Source organism: Danio rerio, chromosome 5, assembly GCF_052040795.2.
Source record: "Danio rerio strain M-AB ecotype USA chromosome 5, GRCz13ab, whole genome shotgun sequence".
NCBI classification, from domain to species: Eukaryota; Metazoa; Chordata; class Actinopteri; order Cypriniformes; family Danionidae; genus Danio; species Danio rerio.
In genome coordinates this window covers 12,224,337-12,241,980 of record NC_141025.1, presented here as the reverse complement: position 1 = coordinate 12,241,980, position 17,644 = coordinate 12,224,337, and the positions used below count along the sequence as shown (strand labels likewise).

At 33.0% G+C, this 17,644-nt stretch overlaps 1 protein-coding gene and 2 long non-coding RNA genes across 20 annotated transcripts in view; 2 read left to right on the top strand and 1 right to left on the bottom strand.

Annotated features, from left to right (window-relative positions):
* The window catches only part of LOC141385763 (uncharacterized), a 163,528-nt gene that overhangs the window by 59,039 nt on the left and 86,845 nt on the right, over nucleotides 1–17,644 (top strand). For all 18 annotated transcript variants that reach the window (XR_015490848.1, XR_015490842.1, XR_015490849.1 and 15 more), the window contains one exon: nucleotides 2,046–2,280. This is a non-coding gene — a long non-coding RNA (uncharacterized LOC141385763). The remainder of the gene's footprint in view (nucleotides 1–2,045; nucleotides 2,281–17,644) is intronic.
* Nucleotides 1,958–10,168, bottom strand: selenoe (selenoprotein e). The gene is given in 4 exon segments (NM_001195784.4): nucleotides 1,958–2,275; nucleotides 7,285–7,363; nucleotides 7,606–7,682; nucleotides 9,978–10,168. Coding segments are annotated over 4 exon segments (417 nt in total). The 5' UTR covers nucleotides 10,095–10,168; the 3' UTR covers nucleotides 1,958–2,131.
* On the top strand, nucleotides 14,315–16,235 carry LOC147843874 (uncharacterized). Its single transcript, XR_015490834.1, has 4 exons — nucleotides 14,315–14,396; nucleotides 15,069–15,126; nucleotides 15,242–15,305; nucleotides 15,422–16,235. It is a non-coding gene; the product is annotated as an uncharacterized LOC147843874 (long non-coding RNA).

The following is a 17,644-nucleotide window of genomic DNA, read 5'->3' as shown; positions in this document are numbered from 1 at the left end:
GTGATAATCTCCTGGTAATCTCGCGTCTCCCTCCCGGTCCTCAAATAGGCTACGTTGTGCACCCTTCTCACCCCTCCCCACCGCATCTCTCCTCACTCTTCAGACACGTCGCGCGCACGTGGTCAAACACCACCAAACCACAACCTCTCCTGACAGCTGAGTGGGACTCTGCAAAAATAAACCCTGACACTGACCAATGTGAGGAGAGTTTACTCACACGTGACTTGTTTAAGCTCTTTTGGTCCGATTAGAAACTTTGCAGTGTGAAAGCGAACCGCTCCAAGAGCAAAGAGCAACAATGTAATATTTGTAATCCCTGTTTCGGAACAACTGAATCGATTCATAGGTGTGAAAGCACCCTAATAGTTTTAGGAAAACTTTGATAAATAGCCAGCACCAGGATGCAGACGCATGGGGCGCTGTTTATCCACATGTCAGTTATTCTGAATAGGTTACACCAAAAAGATGTATATAGAAAAACAAATATTGAACACAATACAATGTTTTTTCTAATGACTTCATAATGTATTTCTTTTTTTTTTTTTTTTTGAGCATGTAACTTTTCCTTTTATCTGTAAATCTCAGTGTCTTCTTTCCAATGAAACCTAATTTGTTTTTGTAGCTTACTGGAGTCAGGAACTGTTACAAATTATAGTTAGGTAGGTGTAAATTCCAAAAAGTGAGTGCTGGGCAATAGGTTAAAGGTGATGATCCACTTCAAATGTTGACTACTGTGTTTTACTGTAAACAGAGGAAAAATTTATACAAGCGTTTTGAATTAAAATGTTCATCTTTTTCTTTTTCCTATGCTTTTTATTATACAGAAAAATATATAAGTCTGTCAATACAGGGTGTCTGCGGGATCTTCAAGTATTAAAAGTTGATAAATTATTGTAGAGAAATTTAAGGACCTTAAGTGTTAAATGCTACTTTGCATAATGAAAAATGATATAAAATGCAATGTATGCTAAAGTTTGCCTGAAATAAATCTGCGAGGATGCTGTATAGTTTATGAAATCAATACAATCCTGCTACAATCCTGCAATACATCATTCTGCTTTGTTTACCGCAGTAACAGGCAGCACCATTATTTCTGCAGTTCACAACCTGCTGAATTAGCTAGATTTAATAGATATGTACTATTCAGTATATGAATATTGTTTTGGTTTTAGATTAGTTTCTTACATTAATACTTAAATATGCTGTAAGTTAAAATCTTGCCAGTGTTTCCGGTTGAAACCTTAAGTATGGGAAGAATCTTAAAAAAAGGTCTTAAAGGTATTGAATTTCACTCTCTTATTCCTGTATATACTCTACAATCTGAGTTGTTATTGTAAATCATAAAACTTTAAATATATTAGTTTTGTTCTTTTAGTATTTACATTAGCATTGTATAATCATATTAATTCATAAATAATATTCTAATAATTCAAATTTTACGACAAATATACATATAAATATTTGTTCAAGTTTATTTTTTGGCACATGAAACACCTAAAAACGTAAATAAAATGCAGTTTAGTGGGGTTTACTGACAAAAATCTGTATTTTTTTTAAAGCTTAATAAATTACACTAAGTTTTGGCCACAATTATAAATGAAATGTGTATATATAAAAACTTCACAATATAATAAAAACTGTAATCTGTATAATAAAAACTCATAATTTGTAAATTTGTGTCTCTCATGTTAATTTATACATTCGTTTGTTTTTTGGAGGGTTAAACTATGTAAAAGCTGTGTTCTCAGTCTACACTTTTAATAATAAAAAACAACTATATGTTTGATCCTTGACAGCTAATTTTGATTAACTACTTTATTTAAAAACTAAAAACTCTGCAGTTGAACGTCTCATTTGTTCTGACAACTAGAAGACTTTTCTCCTGCTTTCTTTAATACCGACTTTCATTGCGTTTGTGTGTCATGTGCTTGATTTTTACAATAAAACAACAAAGGTTTAAGAAATTGAAGTTTATTGTAAAATATCTGTGATTAGGGCAGTTTTGGGCTGAACCGCCTCCAGCCGTGTGTTTGTGTGTGTTTCAGTCCAGAGTCTGTCCGTGTCTGCGGCTTTGAGAATCTGGACGTCATAATCAGCTGGAGGCTGCAGTACCAGCGCTGACCGGCGGGTGTCACAGCTCGTCCCGGGGCGCTCTGAGGGGGAAATGTTTGAACTCCTCCGGGACCTCCTCGCCTTTCTCTGACCTCTTGTAGAAACCCAGAGAATCCAGCAAACTGCTGATCTCATCTGCTTTCATCTTCTTCACAGGAACAACCTGAGGTGGGAACAAAACTCGTGTCAGAAATAGTCATAGATGCTGAACAGTGCTGGGTAAAGTTTTTACAGTTAAAAGTAATTTATTACAATCTTGAGTCACTTTTTTGTAAGTAACTAAATGCTACTTTTTTAGGAAAGCAATGTGAAAGCAGTTTTTTTTGCATGTTTTTTTAAGTTTATAATAGGCTTCAGATTGTAATATTTCTTTTTTAAGGGTAACTTTACCCAACTGACAAATATATAAACACCTAATTTTTGTCAAATGTCATTTTTTAATAGTTATTTTATATACATATACATTTTATTCTAAAAAACATTTATTTATATAGTTTCAAATTGTAGGGTCCACCCAGTTGGCCCAATGCCGGTGTCCACTGGTGGATGAAGGTTCACTGCATGTTCGGTCTTTTCAGTGCACAATGTTGATTTATATTAAACTTAGCTCATATCTGACTCCAATTTTAGTATGAGGTGGTTTAGAATATTAATATATTTATCCTCGTTTTATCTGACTCCAATCATAAAACATTAAGAAGATTATATCAATATGTAATTTAGATAAATGTTTGAACCTTTTGTCTTCACTAGTAACTATTACATTCGTTCATTCGGGTGCTCATGTCGCTCAGAGAAATCGCCTCGGTCTCCGGTCAGTCTTGAATATTAAACAGAGTTAATTGACTAATACTTTAGATGGCCGCTACCAGCGCGCTCGTTCTAAAATACTTTAGTTAGTCCCGCTTAGATGTACACCTTTGAGTTAAGACAATCATCATTTCTAATTAGAGGTTAGGGCATTAATATAAATGTACCCGACTACTGGACTCTATAGTAACTTTGGTTTTTACCAAGCCCATGGTTTCCCATATGAACTTAATTTAGAATAATATTACCTTCAAACAAAGGTCGGGTACCCAATCTAGGTTAGTCGTGCAACACCTTGTTGACCTAGACGGAAGTTATCGCCCTTTCCACCTAAGTACACATGAATCAATATCAAGAGTCAGCCGGATCGCTAAAACACAATTAGTGTGCCCAATGCTCCATCTCAATTGGATTTTAGTCCGTCTACTGACCTGACGCAAGACGTGCGGAAACAAGGATACAGCGTAATCTACTTGAATTAATAATTACAGAGTGAGCAAAATATGGTCAAACATTACAATTTATTAGTCAGGTAAATGTATTATGCCAATTCAATCAGTCAATTCATAAATGATCAATACAGAACATCAAATTATCAAAGATAAATCCAAGATGAAAGATGCATACCTGACTTCAAAAATATACATAACTAGGAGCAGGCTCCATGTTATGGGCTGATCTGGTTAAGCAGAATCGCGCTGGGCCTTTCTCAGACCTTACCTTAAATAATCCAAGAATTCCCTCAAGGAAGGGGGTGTGAATAACAAAAGGCATTCACACTTAGTGGAAAGTCACACCCTTCACAGTGGTTCAAAAGATGCCTGAAGTTATATATTTATTGTTTTGATTGTCTATTTCTGAGAGAATGAGACCATTGTACCAATCGCACATTTCAAATGATATCAAACATGATAGTTAAAGTCAGTTTGGTTAACCTAGAACATTCAAACATTGAAATGACCATATGCGTGAGTTGGGGGGATGAAGCTGAGTTTCAGCATACTCAGATGCAAATGCAGCAGGAACTGGTTTTTCCCACATTCCCCCCTGGTGGGTTGTGGAGTTCATTGGCCCTGTTTTCAGCTCATGTTTTGAATTGTCAAAGACATCAAAAATATTTGTAATATTTCAATTCTTACAAAATTACATTGTAGTAGATAGAAAGATAGGTATAGTTTGGCTATTATCTTTTTTAAATAATTTGTATATTATTTCAATATATAGTATATAAGAATTCATTCTGTTTCTATTTTAAGTTTGTCATGGGCTTAATATTGTTATATATATTACTTTTTTTAAAAACTCAGAACCTTTACCCAACACTGACAGATGTAATGCAAACACACAACTGTTGTCAAATGTCATCTTTTTAACTGTTATTTTATATATACAGCTTATTCTAAAAAACATCTAATTGTATAGTTTTAAATTGCATTGAGTTAGGTAGAAAGATATAGTTTGAACATTATCTTTATTATTATTTTTAGGGTTATTTCACCTTTAATTGTGATAGGACAGTACAGATTACAGACAGGAAAGTGTTGGGGGCAGAGAGAGGGGAAGGGTTGGCAAAGGACCGGATTTAGGGGCCCTAAGCAGTGTTAGCCAATTGGGCAAAAAAAATCCTGAAATGCACCTTTTTTTTCTCCTTTTCTACATTTTATCCTAATTCTAAATAAAAATGACATGTAAAACATCTTATAAAACATTTTTAAATGATTTGTTTTCTCAAGATGAGTTCACTATTAAAAATTACAAATCACAATTTTGTTTTTTAGACACTAAATCTTTACTCATTTGACAGCTGAACTGCTCCATGATTGAAGGTGGGAGACACATTTGCGCAATAATTACGTTCAAATAAAAAAATTTAAATAAAATCATACCTTCACCAAACAAAGTATGAAGTTATATGTAATTAATAGGTATAATTTTTGCTTCTAGGTATTTATTTGGGGGCCCTCAGATTTCCTGGCTAATTAGTTAAATTAGCTCCAGGTCACTGTGAGCACCATGATGCTGTCTACACACTTAACCACTAGGCTATTGGCACCTATTGAATAAAATAGGTGAATAAAATTTTTTTTATATTGAATAAAAAATTGAATATTTTTTATGCATATATATTTAAATATTATAATAGGCTGAGGGTTGTAATATATTGCATTTTTAAAAGTAACTTTTACCAACCATTGACATATCCAAATGCATAATTTGTCAAATGTCATTTTTAATAGTTGATTTTTTTTATTTTTTATTTTATTTTTTATTTTCAAGCAGAAATATCATACATAAAATATCTTGAACAAAAAATACATTTCAACATGGTCGAAAATGGAGCGGGATGAAGCACAAGCTTATTATTTCCTACCCTATTACCACATACATAATTCGTCTGTTACTTAAATATATTTCATCTCTTCTTTTTACATGAAACATATTTGATCCTTTTGTCATCTTTGACATATTATATGTTTGATTCCATTAGTACATTTACATTTTGTAGCATAGACCCCCCAAAAAATAAACAGTACTGCAAATAGCCATTAATTAAAATTTCATCATACCTTTCTCATTTTATTCTTTTTTAATCACCTTCATCATTATATTCCTTTATCAATATATATTTATGCAACTTTTTAAATTGATTATTATGCTGACATTGTTTGAGAGTCTGATCTAGACTGTTCCATAATTTCACACCACAGACAGACATACACAAACTTTAAAAGTTGTCCTTGTTTTCAACCTCATTAAATTTTGTTCTTCTCTCAAATTATATCCCCCTTGTCTTTCTTAAAAAAACGTTAGTAAGTAATTTATTCCTAGCTTTAAATTCAGCTGTTTTAAATTTAACCAAATCATTGAACTGAAGAATCTTCAATGTAATAAATAAAGGATTTGTATGCTCTAAATACCCCACATGTTCTATCAGAATTACTTTTTTTCTGGATTGTACAAACGGATCGTAAGTTGGATTTATATGTATTCCCCCAAATTTCAATACAATAACTCATATATGGCAAAATAAGTGTGTTATATAATACATACATTGATTTATTGTCCAGGATAAATCTTGCTTTATACACTATTGCTACAGTTTTTACTAATTTTGATATCACATTGTTTGTTTGCAGTTTCCAACAAATTTTATGATCCAATACAACACCAAGACACTTCGTTGCATATAGTCTTTCTATAACTTCATTTTCAATTTGTAAATCTATATTATGACTAATTAATTTCTCAAATAACATAACCTTTGTTTTTCTTATTTAATGACAATTTGTTTACGTCAATCCACAATTTTAATTTATTAATTTCTGTTTTAATCAACTCCATAAGTTTTGGTAAATTATCTGCAGAACAAAAGATACTTGTATCATCTGCAAATAAAATAAGCTTAAACAACTCTGATATCTTAAACATATCATCAATGTAAATTATAAACAATATTGGAGCTAAAACTGATCCTTGTGGTATGCCACAATTTACATTTAGGTATGAAGATTTATGAATTATGCCAATTTAGTTATTTAGTAAGTAAACTCTTAAATAATAATAATAAAAAAAGATGGATATAGTTTGGCCATTCTCTTTACATATAGAGTGCTCAGCATAATTAAGTACAGCCCATTATGAACATTTGTATTCATTTCTTAGTGAATATAGGAAATACATTTTGAACAAAACAGGTTTATTAAATTGCTATTAAAATACTATTTTAGTCACAGAGCATCTTTATAAAATAGAAAGATAAATTCATGCAAAATATTGGGGAAGAAAATTGCTAACTAAAAATTTCAACAGAATTGTAAACTTTTTTTTTTTTCTTTCTCTCTCTTGAACTTTGCTCTTTTTTAATTTTGTATTTAATATTTTTTGCTAATATATATTCCTTCTGTTCCTATATGTAGTTTCTGCTGTTTTTATTAAAAAATACTTTAATTTGTGTGTATATCTATGCTAGTTTTATCTACTTTTGTATATGTAACGTAAGATTTTAATTTATTATTATTTATTTTATGCTATATTGGTTTTTTTATGACTATATTCTTTCTGTTTATACTTTGTCACCTTAGATTTTTCATTTATGTAATTTTGGGATTTAAATAGGTTTTAATTTTTCTGTTATTTTTTCTCCTTTTTTTTCTACATACTTTAATGAAAAACTCTGACCATGTTTAAAACCACCAGGTCACATATTATTGTCACTTTTATGTAAGACTGAAAATATCATTTAGAGCAGAGACGTGAAATATTTTTAGAAAGTAACTATAAAAAACTGTTCAATGGGGAAAATAGCAATGCTGAGCAAGTGATGTAAATACAATATAGAATAGATGTAGATAAAATAATCACCTTGACTTCCTCATCCTTGTCGTTGTAGAAGATGAGGCGCGGGTTTTTATCCTCCCCTGAATCATACTCCAGGTTATGACTGTAAACAGGAGGTTAAGGTTAACTGTCCTCTGAGGCTGAGAGATTGTTTAAACATATGGCAGCTCTCCGGGCCTGTAAAGATTTCATTAACGTTTTACTTCCCTGTCAAACACTGCCTTAGCAAAAGCACTCATGTCAAGAAACATGAACACAGTATTATAGACACTCAAGCTGGCACAAAAAAAACAAAAACAAGATTTATGATGGAGAAAAAGGGAACTTAATTGTTAGTCAGGATACTATAATGCCCATCGCTCCATCAGGAAATTGTAGAGCTCTGGCATCTTCTTTATGGATCATCCTACTACACTGGGAGCCTGGGAAAGCAAACAATCCATTGATAATCAGCGTTATTAATTAATTATCAAATATTCAATCTCTTGATAAAAGAAAACACATATATAAACAGTAGTCAGCATTTGAAGTGGATCAAAACATTTTAAAAAAAGATGTCCTAAAAGCAAAATGTGTATTGAACAATACTAGTTTATTTTTATTTTATTTTTTTTACATTAATATGCATGATAAATAATTTTAAATATATTATTTTTGAAAATCTGTTTAAATTGAAAGCATTTATATATTTATTTTTTATTATTTATTTTTTTATTGTGTTTATCATTTATTCATTCATTTATTTATTTATTTATATTTTTTGTGCTGCATTTTTTATTAAATAGATTATAAAGTTTTAAACTGCCATTCAGGGCCACAAGGGAATACTGGGTGGCCATGTAAATGTTTGGTGAAAAGACATAAAGTAACAAATAGATAATAATGAATACAATTATTAATATAGTAATGATAATTCATTAATGATAAATTATTCAAATTATATAAAATTAATTAAAATTAATTTAAATAACGATAAAATAAATGCAAATTAAATTAAAATGAATAAACAGAAATTAATATCAATTTAATGAACAAATGAATTCATTTTCCTTTGGCTTAGTCTCTTTCAGAGCGGAATGAACCGCCAACTATTCTGGCATGGGTTTTACGCAACGAATGCCCTTCCAGCTGCAACCCAGCACTGGAAAACACCCATACACTCACATTTACACATATACACTGCGGACAATTTAGTTTTTTCAATGCATCTATAATGCATGTGTTTGGACTATGTGGGAAACCTGAGCACCCAGAGGAAACCCACGCCAACACAGGGAGAACATGAAAAGTCCACACAGAAACGCTTCCTGGCCCAACCGGAACTCGAACCAGCAACCTTCTTGCTGTGAAGTGACATTACTAACTACTGAGCCAACGTGTCATCCTCAATGATTGCATAGATGTTTGAATAAATTAGCACAGTACTATATTCCACTAGGTAGAGCAGTCTAACATTATATGCATCTAAATAATACTTTATTATTCCATTTGTGATGGAACTATTTTTACTGTGTAAGCTGGCTCATATATACAATACCTAGATGTCTTTAAGACTGAAAATCTCTAAAATAATGCAATATTGGACAGGGCAACTTATACTTTAAAAACGATTACTATTATTATTTTTTTAAATCAATGGGTCAATTTTTTTAAAACCAATGTTTGAGCCCAAGCTTTGGTAAAGTACACTGTATTTAATGTGGGAAAACTCAACTGTAAAAATTAACAAGGTAACTTGTTGACACTTTAGTTTGTCAAAATATAATGTATAAGAAAAAATATATATTCTGTAGAGAACTAAGTCTGTCAAATAAAAGAAAATGTACTGGCAGCTTATTACAAGGTTTTTGTAAGGTAATGTACAACACCAACCAAGACAATATATCACTTTAAAGTATTAAAAATCATTTAAACTTTTCAAGGTTAGAAGTTGTTTAAAGATAGATTAAGCTCCCATTATCAGGCCAGAATGGGGGGAGTTCGGGTTCTAAAGACGCACCCCTCACTGACAAAGGTCAAGAATTTGTCCCATACATGAACCTATTTGTCCTATCTTTACTGCTAAGGAGTTGTGGAAATAATCAATCGGAATCCCGTGTTGACTGTCGGCACTGAATTTCCCATTCTGAAGTCATGCCGTACCAAATTCGGTGTAAAATTCTGACTGAGGAAAGTTTAGTGTACTAACCGGTTTGTTATTTGCCTAATAAATGACAAGAGGCTACAGTTTATCATTTTAAACATTAACAAGTTCCGTTTTTTTTCTAATATATGATCTAATAAATTTATATATTAAAAACAAGTTTTGTTTGCACATTTCTTCATCCTAAATCTTAGAAAATGTTTTTGGTACATGAAAGTTTTGTTTAGATGACCACCCGACAAGCTAATCCAGCAAAAAATAGTGCTAAATGTTACTAAAATGCAACATTTAAATAGAAAATGAAGCGAATAACAAAAAAAAGTCCACTTTTTGAGGAAAAAAATACACCCCTTTCACCAGGCTGGCTATAGGCATCTAATTGAAAGCATAAATAAACGGAGAAATTACAAATATAAACATAAATCATAAAATACAGAGCAGCTAATTTACAGATATTTTTACAGTGTAGTGTTAGCATTTCTATTTGCATATTTGACATGTATTTAGCTTCGACACTAATTAAAAGTTGTCTTACATCATTGAACCAAAAAAAAGCTTAGCATCAATCACTCACCACCAGCTTTCCTCTGGCTATAACAAGCTTGTCCTGGTCAGCGGTGCTTTCTGAAAGATTTTCAACTGTTCTCCCAGTGGCACATAGAGCCAGGAGGGCCACCAGTGTGAGACACATGCTGCGTTCAGAATAACACACCTCACCGTTTCCAAAAAGATTGAGGTCCTGTGCTAGAAATGAGGGTCACTACAGTAGATATGCACTGGCTGATAGGTAGTCGCCAACATGTGGCGAAGTTTGATTGGTCGATTTGGTTCAGGGGAATTGGATTTAAGTCTTTAGCATGTGGAAATGATTGATTATTAGCAGGGTCAGACAGATTCTGAGGAGATTTTTGCCAATTCTGCCTAGAACTTTGTAAATAAAAATAAAATCTGTGAATTTATTTTAAGAGTATACAAACTAAAAACACAATTAACATAATTTTAGACTGGAAAAATAAGAATCGTAATTAATCACATCCAAAATAAGTTTGTTTTGACAATTTAAGTGCACTGAAAATAATGATTTATTGTATTTACTTAAAGAGCCCCTATTATACATTAAAATGGGTCATATTTTGGTTTGTCTTTCATTGTCTTTTAATATGCATTTATTTATGCATTTATTTTATTTTATTTATTAATTTTATTTATTGAACATTTTGATTTTGAACTAACCCTGAGATCCACCCAAAAAAATATGTAAAACAAAAATAAAAACAGTAATATTGTTAAAAGTACAAAATCAGGATTTAAACATAAATGATACAGTCTCTAATATTTGACCAAAATTGTACAGTTTCTTTTTACTGGCACCATTTATTTTGGCTCAGGTATTCCAGACTAATAATGTCCAGTAGATAGAGCCTCCTGGATATATCAGTTGGAGCAGATGAATCCAGCCATAGTTTCAGGATTGTTTTTTCAGTCAGAACAACTGACAGAGTCCTTTTTTGGTTGATGGATAAGGAGAATGATGAATCGTCCAGCATAAGAAAAAGCAATGGGTCGATTTGGATCTGAGTTTCCTTTTGTTCTGATAGAAACGCTCGTACCTTGGTCCAGAATAATGCAATTTGGGGACATTCCTAGAACATAGGAATACAAGTAACTTGTGTAGAGTTGTTACATAGGTGACAAAAGGGGTCTGTTTTCTTTACATTTTAAATGACAGGTAGGAGGTGGCAAAAGCTTTGAAAATTAATTTATGAATCATTTGGTGGGCTGGATTTTTTACATTTAGAAAACTCCCAGAAGCCCTTAATTGATATATTTGAATATTAATATGCATTTATTTTTACCTAATTATCCCAGAAACTTTCATATGATTCGTTCAATGATTCATTTGTTCCCAAACTCTTCAGCGCAATGCTAATCTGCCCTGATTGGACCGATGACCCAGTGTGTTGCCATTGGTCGACAGCGTTTAGCACAAGACACACCATGGCTTATCAACAGTATTGAAGTAGTCAAAGTGCATAGTGTATTTGTGAGCATAGCTGCCAACACTCCTGTTTTTTCCCGGGAGTCTCTCATATTTCAGACCCTTCTCCTGCATTTCAGACCCATCTCCCACCACCCTCTGATTTTGTTATTTATCCTGGAAAACTCGTAGTTTCAACGTGGCATTAGACGTGATATGAGAATATAAAGAGTTAAGCATATACACTACAAGCGGTTACAAGTATAAAAACACAATTAAATACATAATTTGCAAGCTAAAGAAAACAAGGAGGCAACCATTTTAATAGTACTTACACTTATGAAATGGAGGAAGAAACTGGTCTATGAACTGTGTACTGATAAAGTTCCTGTCAAGCCCTGACAAACTCCCACACAGGCATGTGCACACAACCTGTGCAGTGCACATGCCCTTTTTAGTCTTGGATAGAAAGTGCCCTTCCAAAATTATCAAAAGTGCCCCCGCGACACACCCTCCCTCTCGCCCTTCAGTAGGCACGCGACAACACCGCTCTTGAGTACGCGTGCTCAACACCCCCCTTCCCCCTCGGCTTTACAGTACGCGTGCGACAACACAGATGATGACAATGCGTGCGACAACACCGCTCTTTAGTACACGCACGCGACACAACAACAACCCCCACAAACCCCCGCTCTTTATTTTATCCTGCACATGCCATTTGGACAGTCTCTGCACGGGCCTGCTCCCACACATCAAGTCATTTCTGATTCTTCCTTTAATGAATGGCTGATGAATCCCCTGTTGTAAGGGTGTAGAATGCTGAAGCACGCGTCTGAAAAATGGCTCCTGTACTAGTAGGCAGGGCTTTGTTCACCATCTTGACTGTTACACTTTTCCCCATTCATAAAAATACGAATGACAAGTCTTGTGTGTTCTATATTTTATGATTGTCCATGCACAACTCAAAAATAAACAAATATGAAGCATCTCATGTTGAGCAAGTTTATGAATAAAGGACATTTTATAGATTTTTTTTTCTTTCTTTTTGCCATCAGCATTCATGAATGTTGTTTGAATCTGTGCACGAGGTTACCCTAGAAATCTAAGTTGCTTGCCCTTTATAGGTGTCGCGGTTCAAGATTATCCATAGCGCCACACGCTCGTTGGTCGAAAGGTCTTTTTATTGTAAACGTGGTTCTTATTCAATTTGCTTAAAGAAAAATTGTATTGTTTTTGTATTTTTATTAGGAATCTGATTTCTAGTGACGGTTATATATATATTTTTAAATATTATGGAAGGGAGACAGGTGGAGAGCCACATATTTTTGGTCAAAGAGCCACATAGGTTCCCTGCCACTGCAATGATTTTTTTTTAGTGTGTATGTTTATTATGTACATCTATGTATATATATTGACTTAAAATGTGGTCATGATACAAATTATATTTACATTTATACATCTGTGAACAAAATTGTATAGTTTTGTTTCAATCACACACACATAATATATATATTTTTCAGGACACTTCTATACAGCTTAAAGTGACATTTAAATGGCTTAACTAGATTAATTAGGTTAACTTGTTTGGGTAATTAGGCGAGTGGTTTGTTCTGTAGATTATCGAGAGAAAAAAATAGCTTAAAACGGCTAATAATTTTGACCTTAAAATGTTTTTAAAAAAATTAAAAACTGCTTTTATTCTAGCTGAAATAATAAAAAAAGACTTTCCCTAGAAGAGAAAATATTATCAGACACACTGTGAAAATTTCCCTGCTCTGTTAAACATCGTTCAGGAAATATTTAAAAAAAGAAAACAATTTCAAAGGGGGTTTAATAATTCTGATTTCAACTGTATATTTACACACATTTACATAAATTAACTCAATAATGGGATTTCGTGTGAGACTAAATTATTTAACTAATTTAAGCAAAAAAAGCAAGCTTATGGATAGATGTGACTAGGGCAAATGCTTTTTTGAAGTTAGTTGAAAGTTAGTGGTATATGTAATTTTTTTTTCTCTCCCTCTCTCTGTTTGTAGCAGCTGTGTGTGTGTCAGATTGTCTCACAGTTTTGCTGATGAATAACCAGCTGAGAGTCTCAATACAACACTTGCTGTTTGAGCGACGCTCAGAATTCCCATTTTAGATTCTTCCTTAAATCCATGGTGGCTTTTCGTTTTTGGTTGAATTTGTTTTTTAATAGTTTCTCTCAAGTGTAACCTTTTGTAGAAGGTGGAGTTGATGAGGGATGAGTGTGTAATTGTTACACATATTTGATTAACAGTCATTCATATACTGTACTGTATATATTAATTGCTTGTGTATTGCCTATCTATTTTAGGCATGTTCAACATTGAAAAAAATATTTTATGTAGTGCTGGGCAAAGATTGTTTTTGGTTAATCGCATTCAAAATAAAAGTTTAACATGAGTTATGTGTGTTTGTTATATTTACACTCACCAGCCACTTTATTAGGTACACCTTACTAGTACCGGGTTTTACCCCCTTTTACTTTTAGAACTGCCTTAATCCTTCGTGGTATAGATTCATCAAGGTACTGGAAATATTCCTCACAGATTTGTTGGCCACATATCCATGACGCAAATCTCGCATTCCACCACATCCCAAAGGTGCTCTACACTCAAAAAAATGAATTATGGCTTTAGTTGGTCCAAAGAATGTAACTATGTTTGAATTAAACAATTTGCTTATGTTTGTGTATTAAAAATAAAAGTGTTGTGTTGGAAAAAATTAGAAAAAGTAAGTTTTCACATTTAAACAGCTCACTTATGTAACATGAATGCAAGGGAGTTGTGTTGCTTCTGCAGTACTGCATTTTGGTCAATAGGTGGAGTAATATCTGCACATGCGCAGTTTCAAAACAACACAGGAAGTAAGAAGATTCAAACCACAACGATCACTCTCAGATCGGCGCCATATTATGGGAATCAAAAGATGAAGATTACAGTACAAATTGAGAACGTGCACAAAGCTTTCCCCAATGTGGACACACAGGTGAGATTTTTTTTACTTTTTATGTATTTATACTGAGGCTGTGACAACATTTGAATCATAAATGTACTCTCTTGTAATACTATGTTGTGTTTGTGTATAGTATTGCTATGAAATTGCCATGTTCCCTGTGTCTTTTCCACATTATAGACAGATAAATGTATAGTTTGTTTTGCATTCCTGTGAAATTTTATACTTGGTATATATTAACTCCCCCAGAATAAAGTTGCAAACATTGGTAGTAAGGAATAGTCATGTTAGAATAGTCTAAGCTTTTCACTCATCATAGCACACGTGCTGCTGATAATGTGACAATAAAAGTGATTTGATTTTTTATTTGATTTGATAGTCTTTATTTTAAATGAGTGTCAAGCAGTTTGTCAAGTTTGAATGCCAGTTTTGATAACTTACATAATATTAATTAAAATGTGGTGTTGGCACATTGTTATTTATTATCTAATTGTATTCAAGCCTGTTAACTTAAAAAAAAAATATTGACAAGCATATGTGACACTTAAATTGGATGGCATCTAGCATGATGACATATTTAACGTTAGCTTATTTGTTTGGTCATCTAACACGTTTACATTTTTAAGTTTAGTAGTTTGCTATTTATATTATTATATTTTATTATTTTAAATCTTTGTTCACTCACATCTATTTTCTCCCTCACAGGTTTACAGCTCAACCTCTAAAGTCCCATATCTGGCTGAGGAGACTGTGGATCATCCAGGTACTATGCCTTTAGATGCCTATACACACATTAAAATGATGTACAGTAAAAATTACTAGTAATTTTAACTAATAATTATTTAGTAAATTACTAATTGTCATTTCATGTCATTTAGAACATCACCAGTGGAAAAAAGGGTGTGAATGCATCCTCAAAGCCCCTAAGTGAGGGAGTACATGGTAAGCTATTTTATTTTATTGTTTTAAACATTTTGTATTTTCCTCTTAAACCAATTCCTCCTTTCACCTTTGATCTGTTGGTAAATGTTTTATTTTTTTACCTGACTTTTTTTTAGGATGCTGGGCATGATGAAGCGCAAACCTTGATGTGCAACACCACCTTATGAATCTACAGTAGTTACATTAACATTTAGCAGACTTTTTTGTCTAAAGTGACTTACAATTGAGGAGACATTCAGCAAATCAACAAGAAGAGGCGATACACCCAAGATGTGCTAATTATACAAAAAAGTTTAAGAATTAAGAATGCTTCTACATGTGGTTTGTCAAGCCCACACACCTGTGTGAAGCAGCCTTCATGCAAAATGTTTTGTTTTTTAGATATAGGGAGTGGTTGTAAGAAAGTGTCTGGTGCAAATGTGCATAAATGGTGCAAGTGTCAGAGAGATGAATGTGTGTAGCTATTGCATGTTCTGTGATGGTTGGTCTAATTTATGGTTTAGTGCTTTTCGTGTTACTGTGCTTTAAAATGTTAATCTTTCTTTGAACAACTGAAGTGTTTTCTGCTTTTTCAGTGTAAAGAAGGTACAGTATAGTTTACAAAAGAAGACTTAATTTTTCTAAGTATATTTTTGATATATCATTTGAAGGCAGAATATTATTTTTGAATGTTTTTTGTAATATATGAAAAGTATTATTATGAAAAGTGTATTTTATGATGTTTTTGTAAGCATATTTTTAAAATCATTTATTGTTTTCAATTTACTTCATACTTGTATTACTATTATTTTTACTAGTATTGATATTTTAACTTATTGTAATAAGTGAAGATACAGATAAAGACAGTATTTGGATTTTGATAATCATTTTATTGCTGGAAAATGTGTAAAACTGTAAAAATGCTATTGAATAAACTCAATGAAACGGAAACTGTTTTTTTATTTGGTTAAACATAACAATATCAATTTTAGAATAATTGAACTTAAATAACTACATTGATTAAAGCTAAATTATAAATGTTACGTTGATTGAACTAAACAACATTACATTACCTTTATGTAACTAACTTAAGTTCACTAAAATTAATATTCTTTCTTAAAGGTAACTTAACTCGGTTACGTGGAACCAGTGGACAAAAAAAAGTTAATTAACGCCAACATATCATTTTTTTGAGTGTATTGGAACATTGTCATGTTCAAGAAACCAGTCTGAGATGATTTATGCTTTGACATGATGCGTTCCCCTGCTGGAAGTAGCCATCAGAAGATGGGTACACCGTGGTATTAAAAGGGACTGATATGGTCAGCAACAATACTGAGGTAGTCTGTGTCGTAGACGCAATGCTTAATGGGAACTAAAGGGCCTAAAGTGCGCAAAGAAAATATCCCCCACATCATTACACCACCACCACCAGCTTGAACTGTTAAAATAAGGCAGGATGGATCCATGCTTTCATATTGTTGATGCCAAATTCTGACCCTATCATCTAAATGTCACAGCAGAAATGGAGACTCATCAGACCAGACAATGTCTACCTATCTTTTATTGTCCAATTTTGGTGAGCCTGTGCAAATTGTAGCCTCAGTTTCCTGTTCTTAGCTGACAGGAGTGGCTCCTGGTGTGGTCTTCTGCTGCTGTAGCCCATCCGCCTCAAGATTCAAAGTTTTGTGCATTTAGACATGCTCTTCTGCATACCTCTGTTGTAACGTTATTTATCAGCTCGAACCAGTCTGGCCTTTCTCCTCTGACATCAAGGCATTTATAACCACAGAACTGCCGTTTACTGGATATTTTCTCTTTTTCAGACGATTCTCTGTAAACCTAGAGATGGTTGTGTTTGAAAATCCTAGTAGATCAGCAGTTTCTGAAATACTCAGACCAGCCCGTCTGGCACCAACAACCATGCCACATTCAAAGTCACTTAAATCATCTTTCTTCCCCCTTTTTGAACTGCAGCAGATCATCTTAACCACATCTACATACCGAAATGAATTGAGTTGCTGCAATGTGATTGACCGATTAGATATTTGCATCAACGAGCAGTTGCATAGGTGTACCTAATAAAGTGGCCGTTGAGTTTATAATTAGTATGACTTTGTAATACACACCACATAGATAAACTCCAAACTATAGGAAACGTCTTTTGCATAAATTTATATTATTAGTATTATTATTGTAGCCTTTTATTTTAACAGTAAAGAAGCTCATTGAGGTTAAGAACTTTTTCACATGTACATCAGTATTCACAGCCTTTGCTCAATACTTTGTTGATGCACCTTTGGCAGCAATTACAGCCTCAAGTCTTTCTGAATATGATGCCACAGGCTTGGCACACCTGT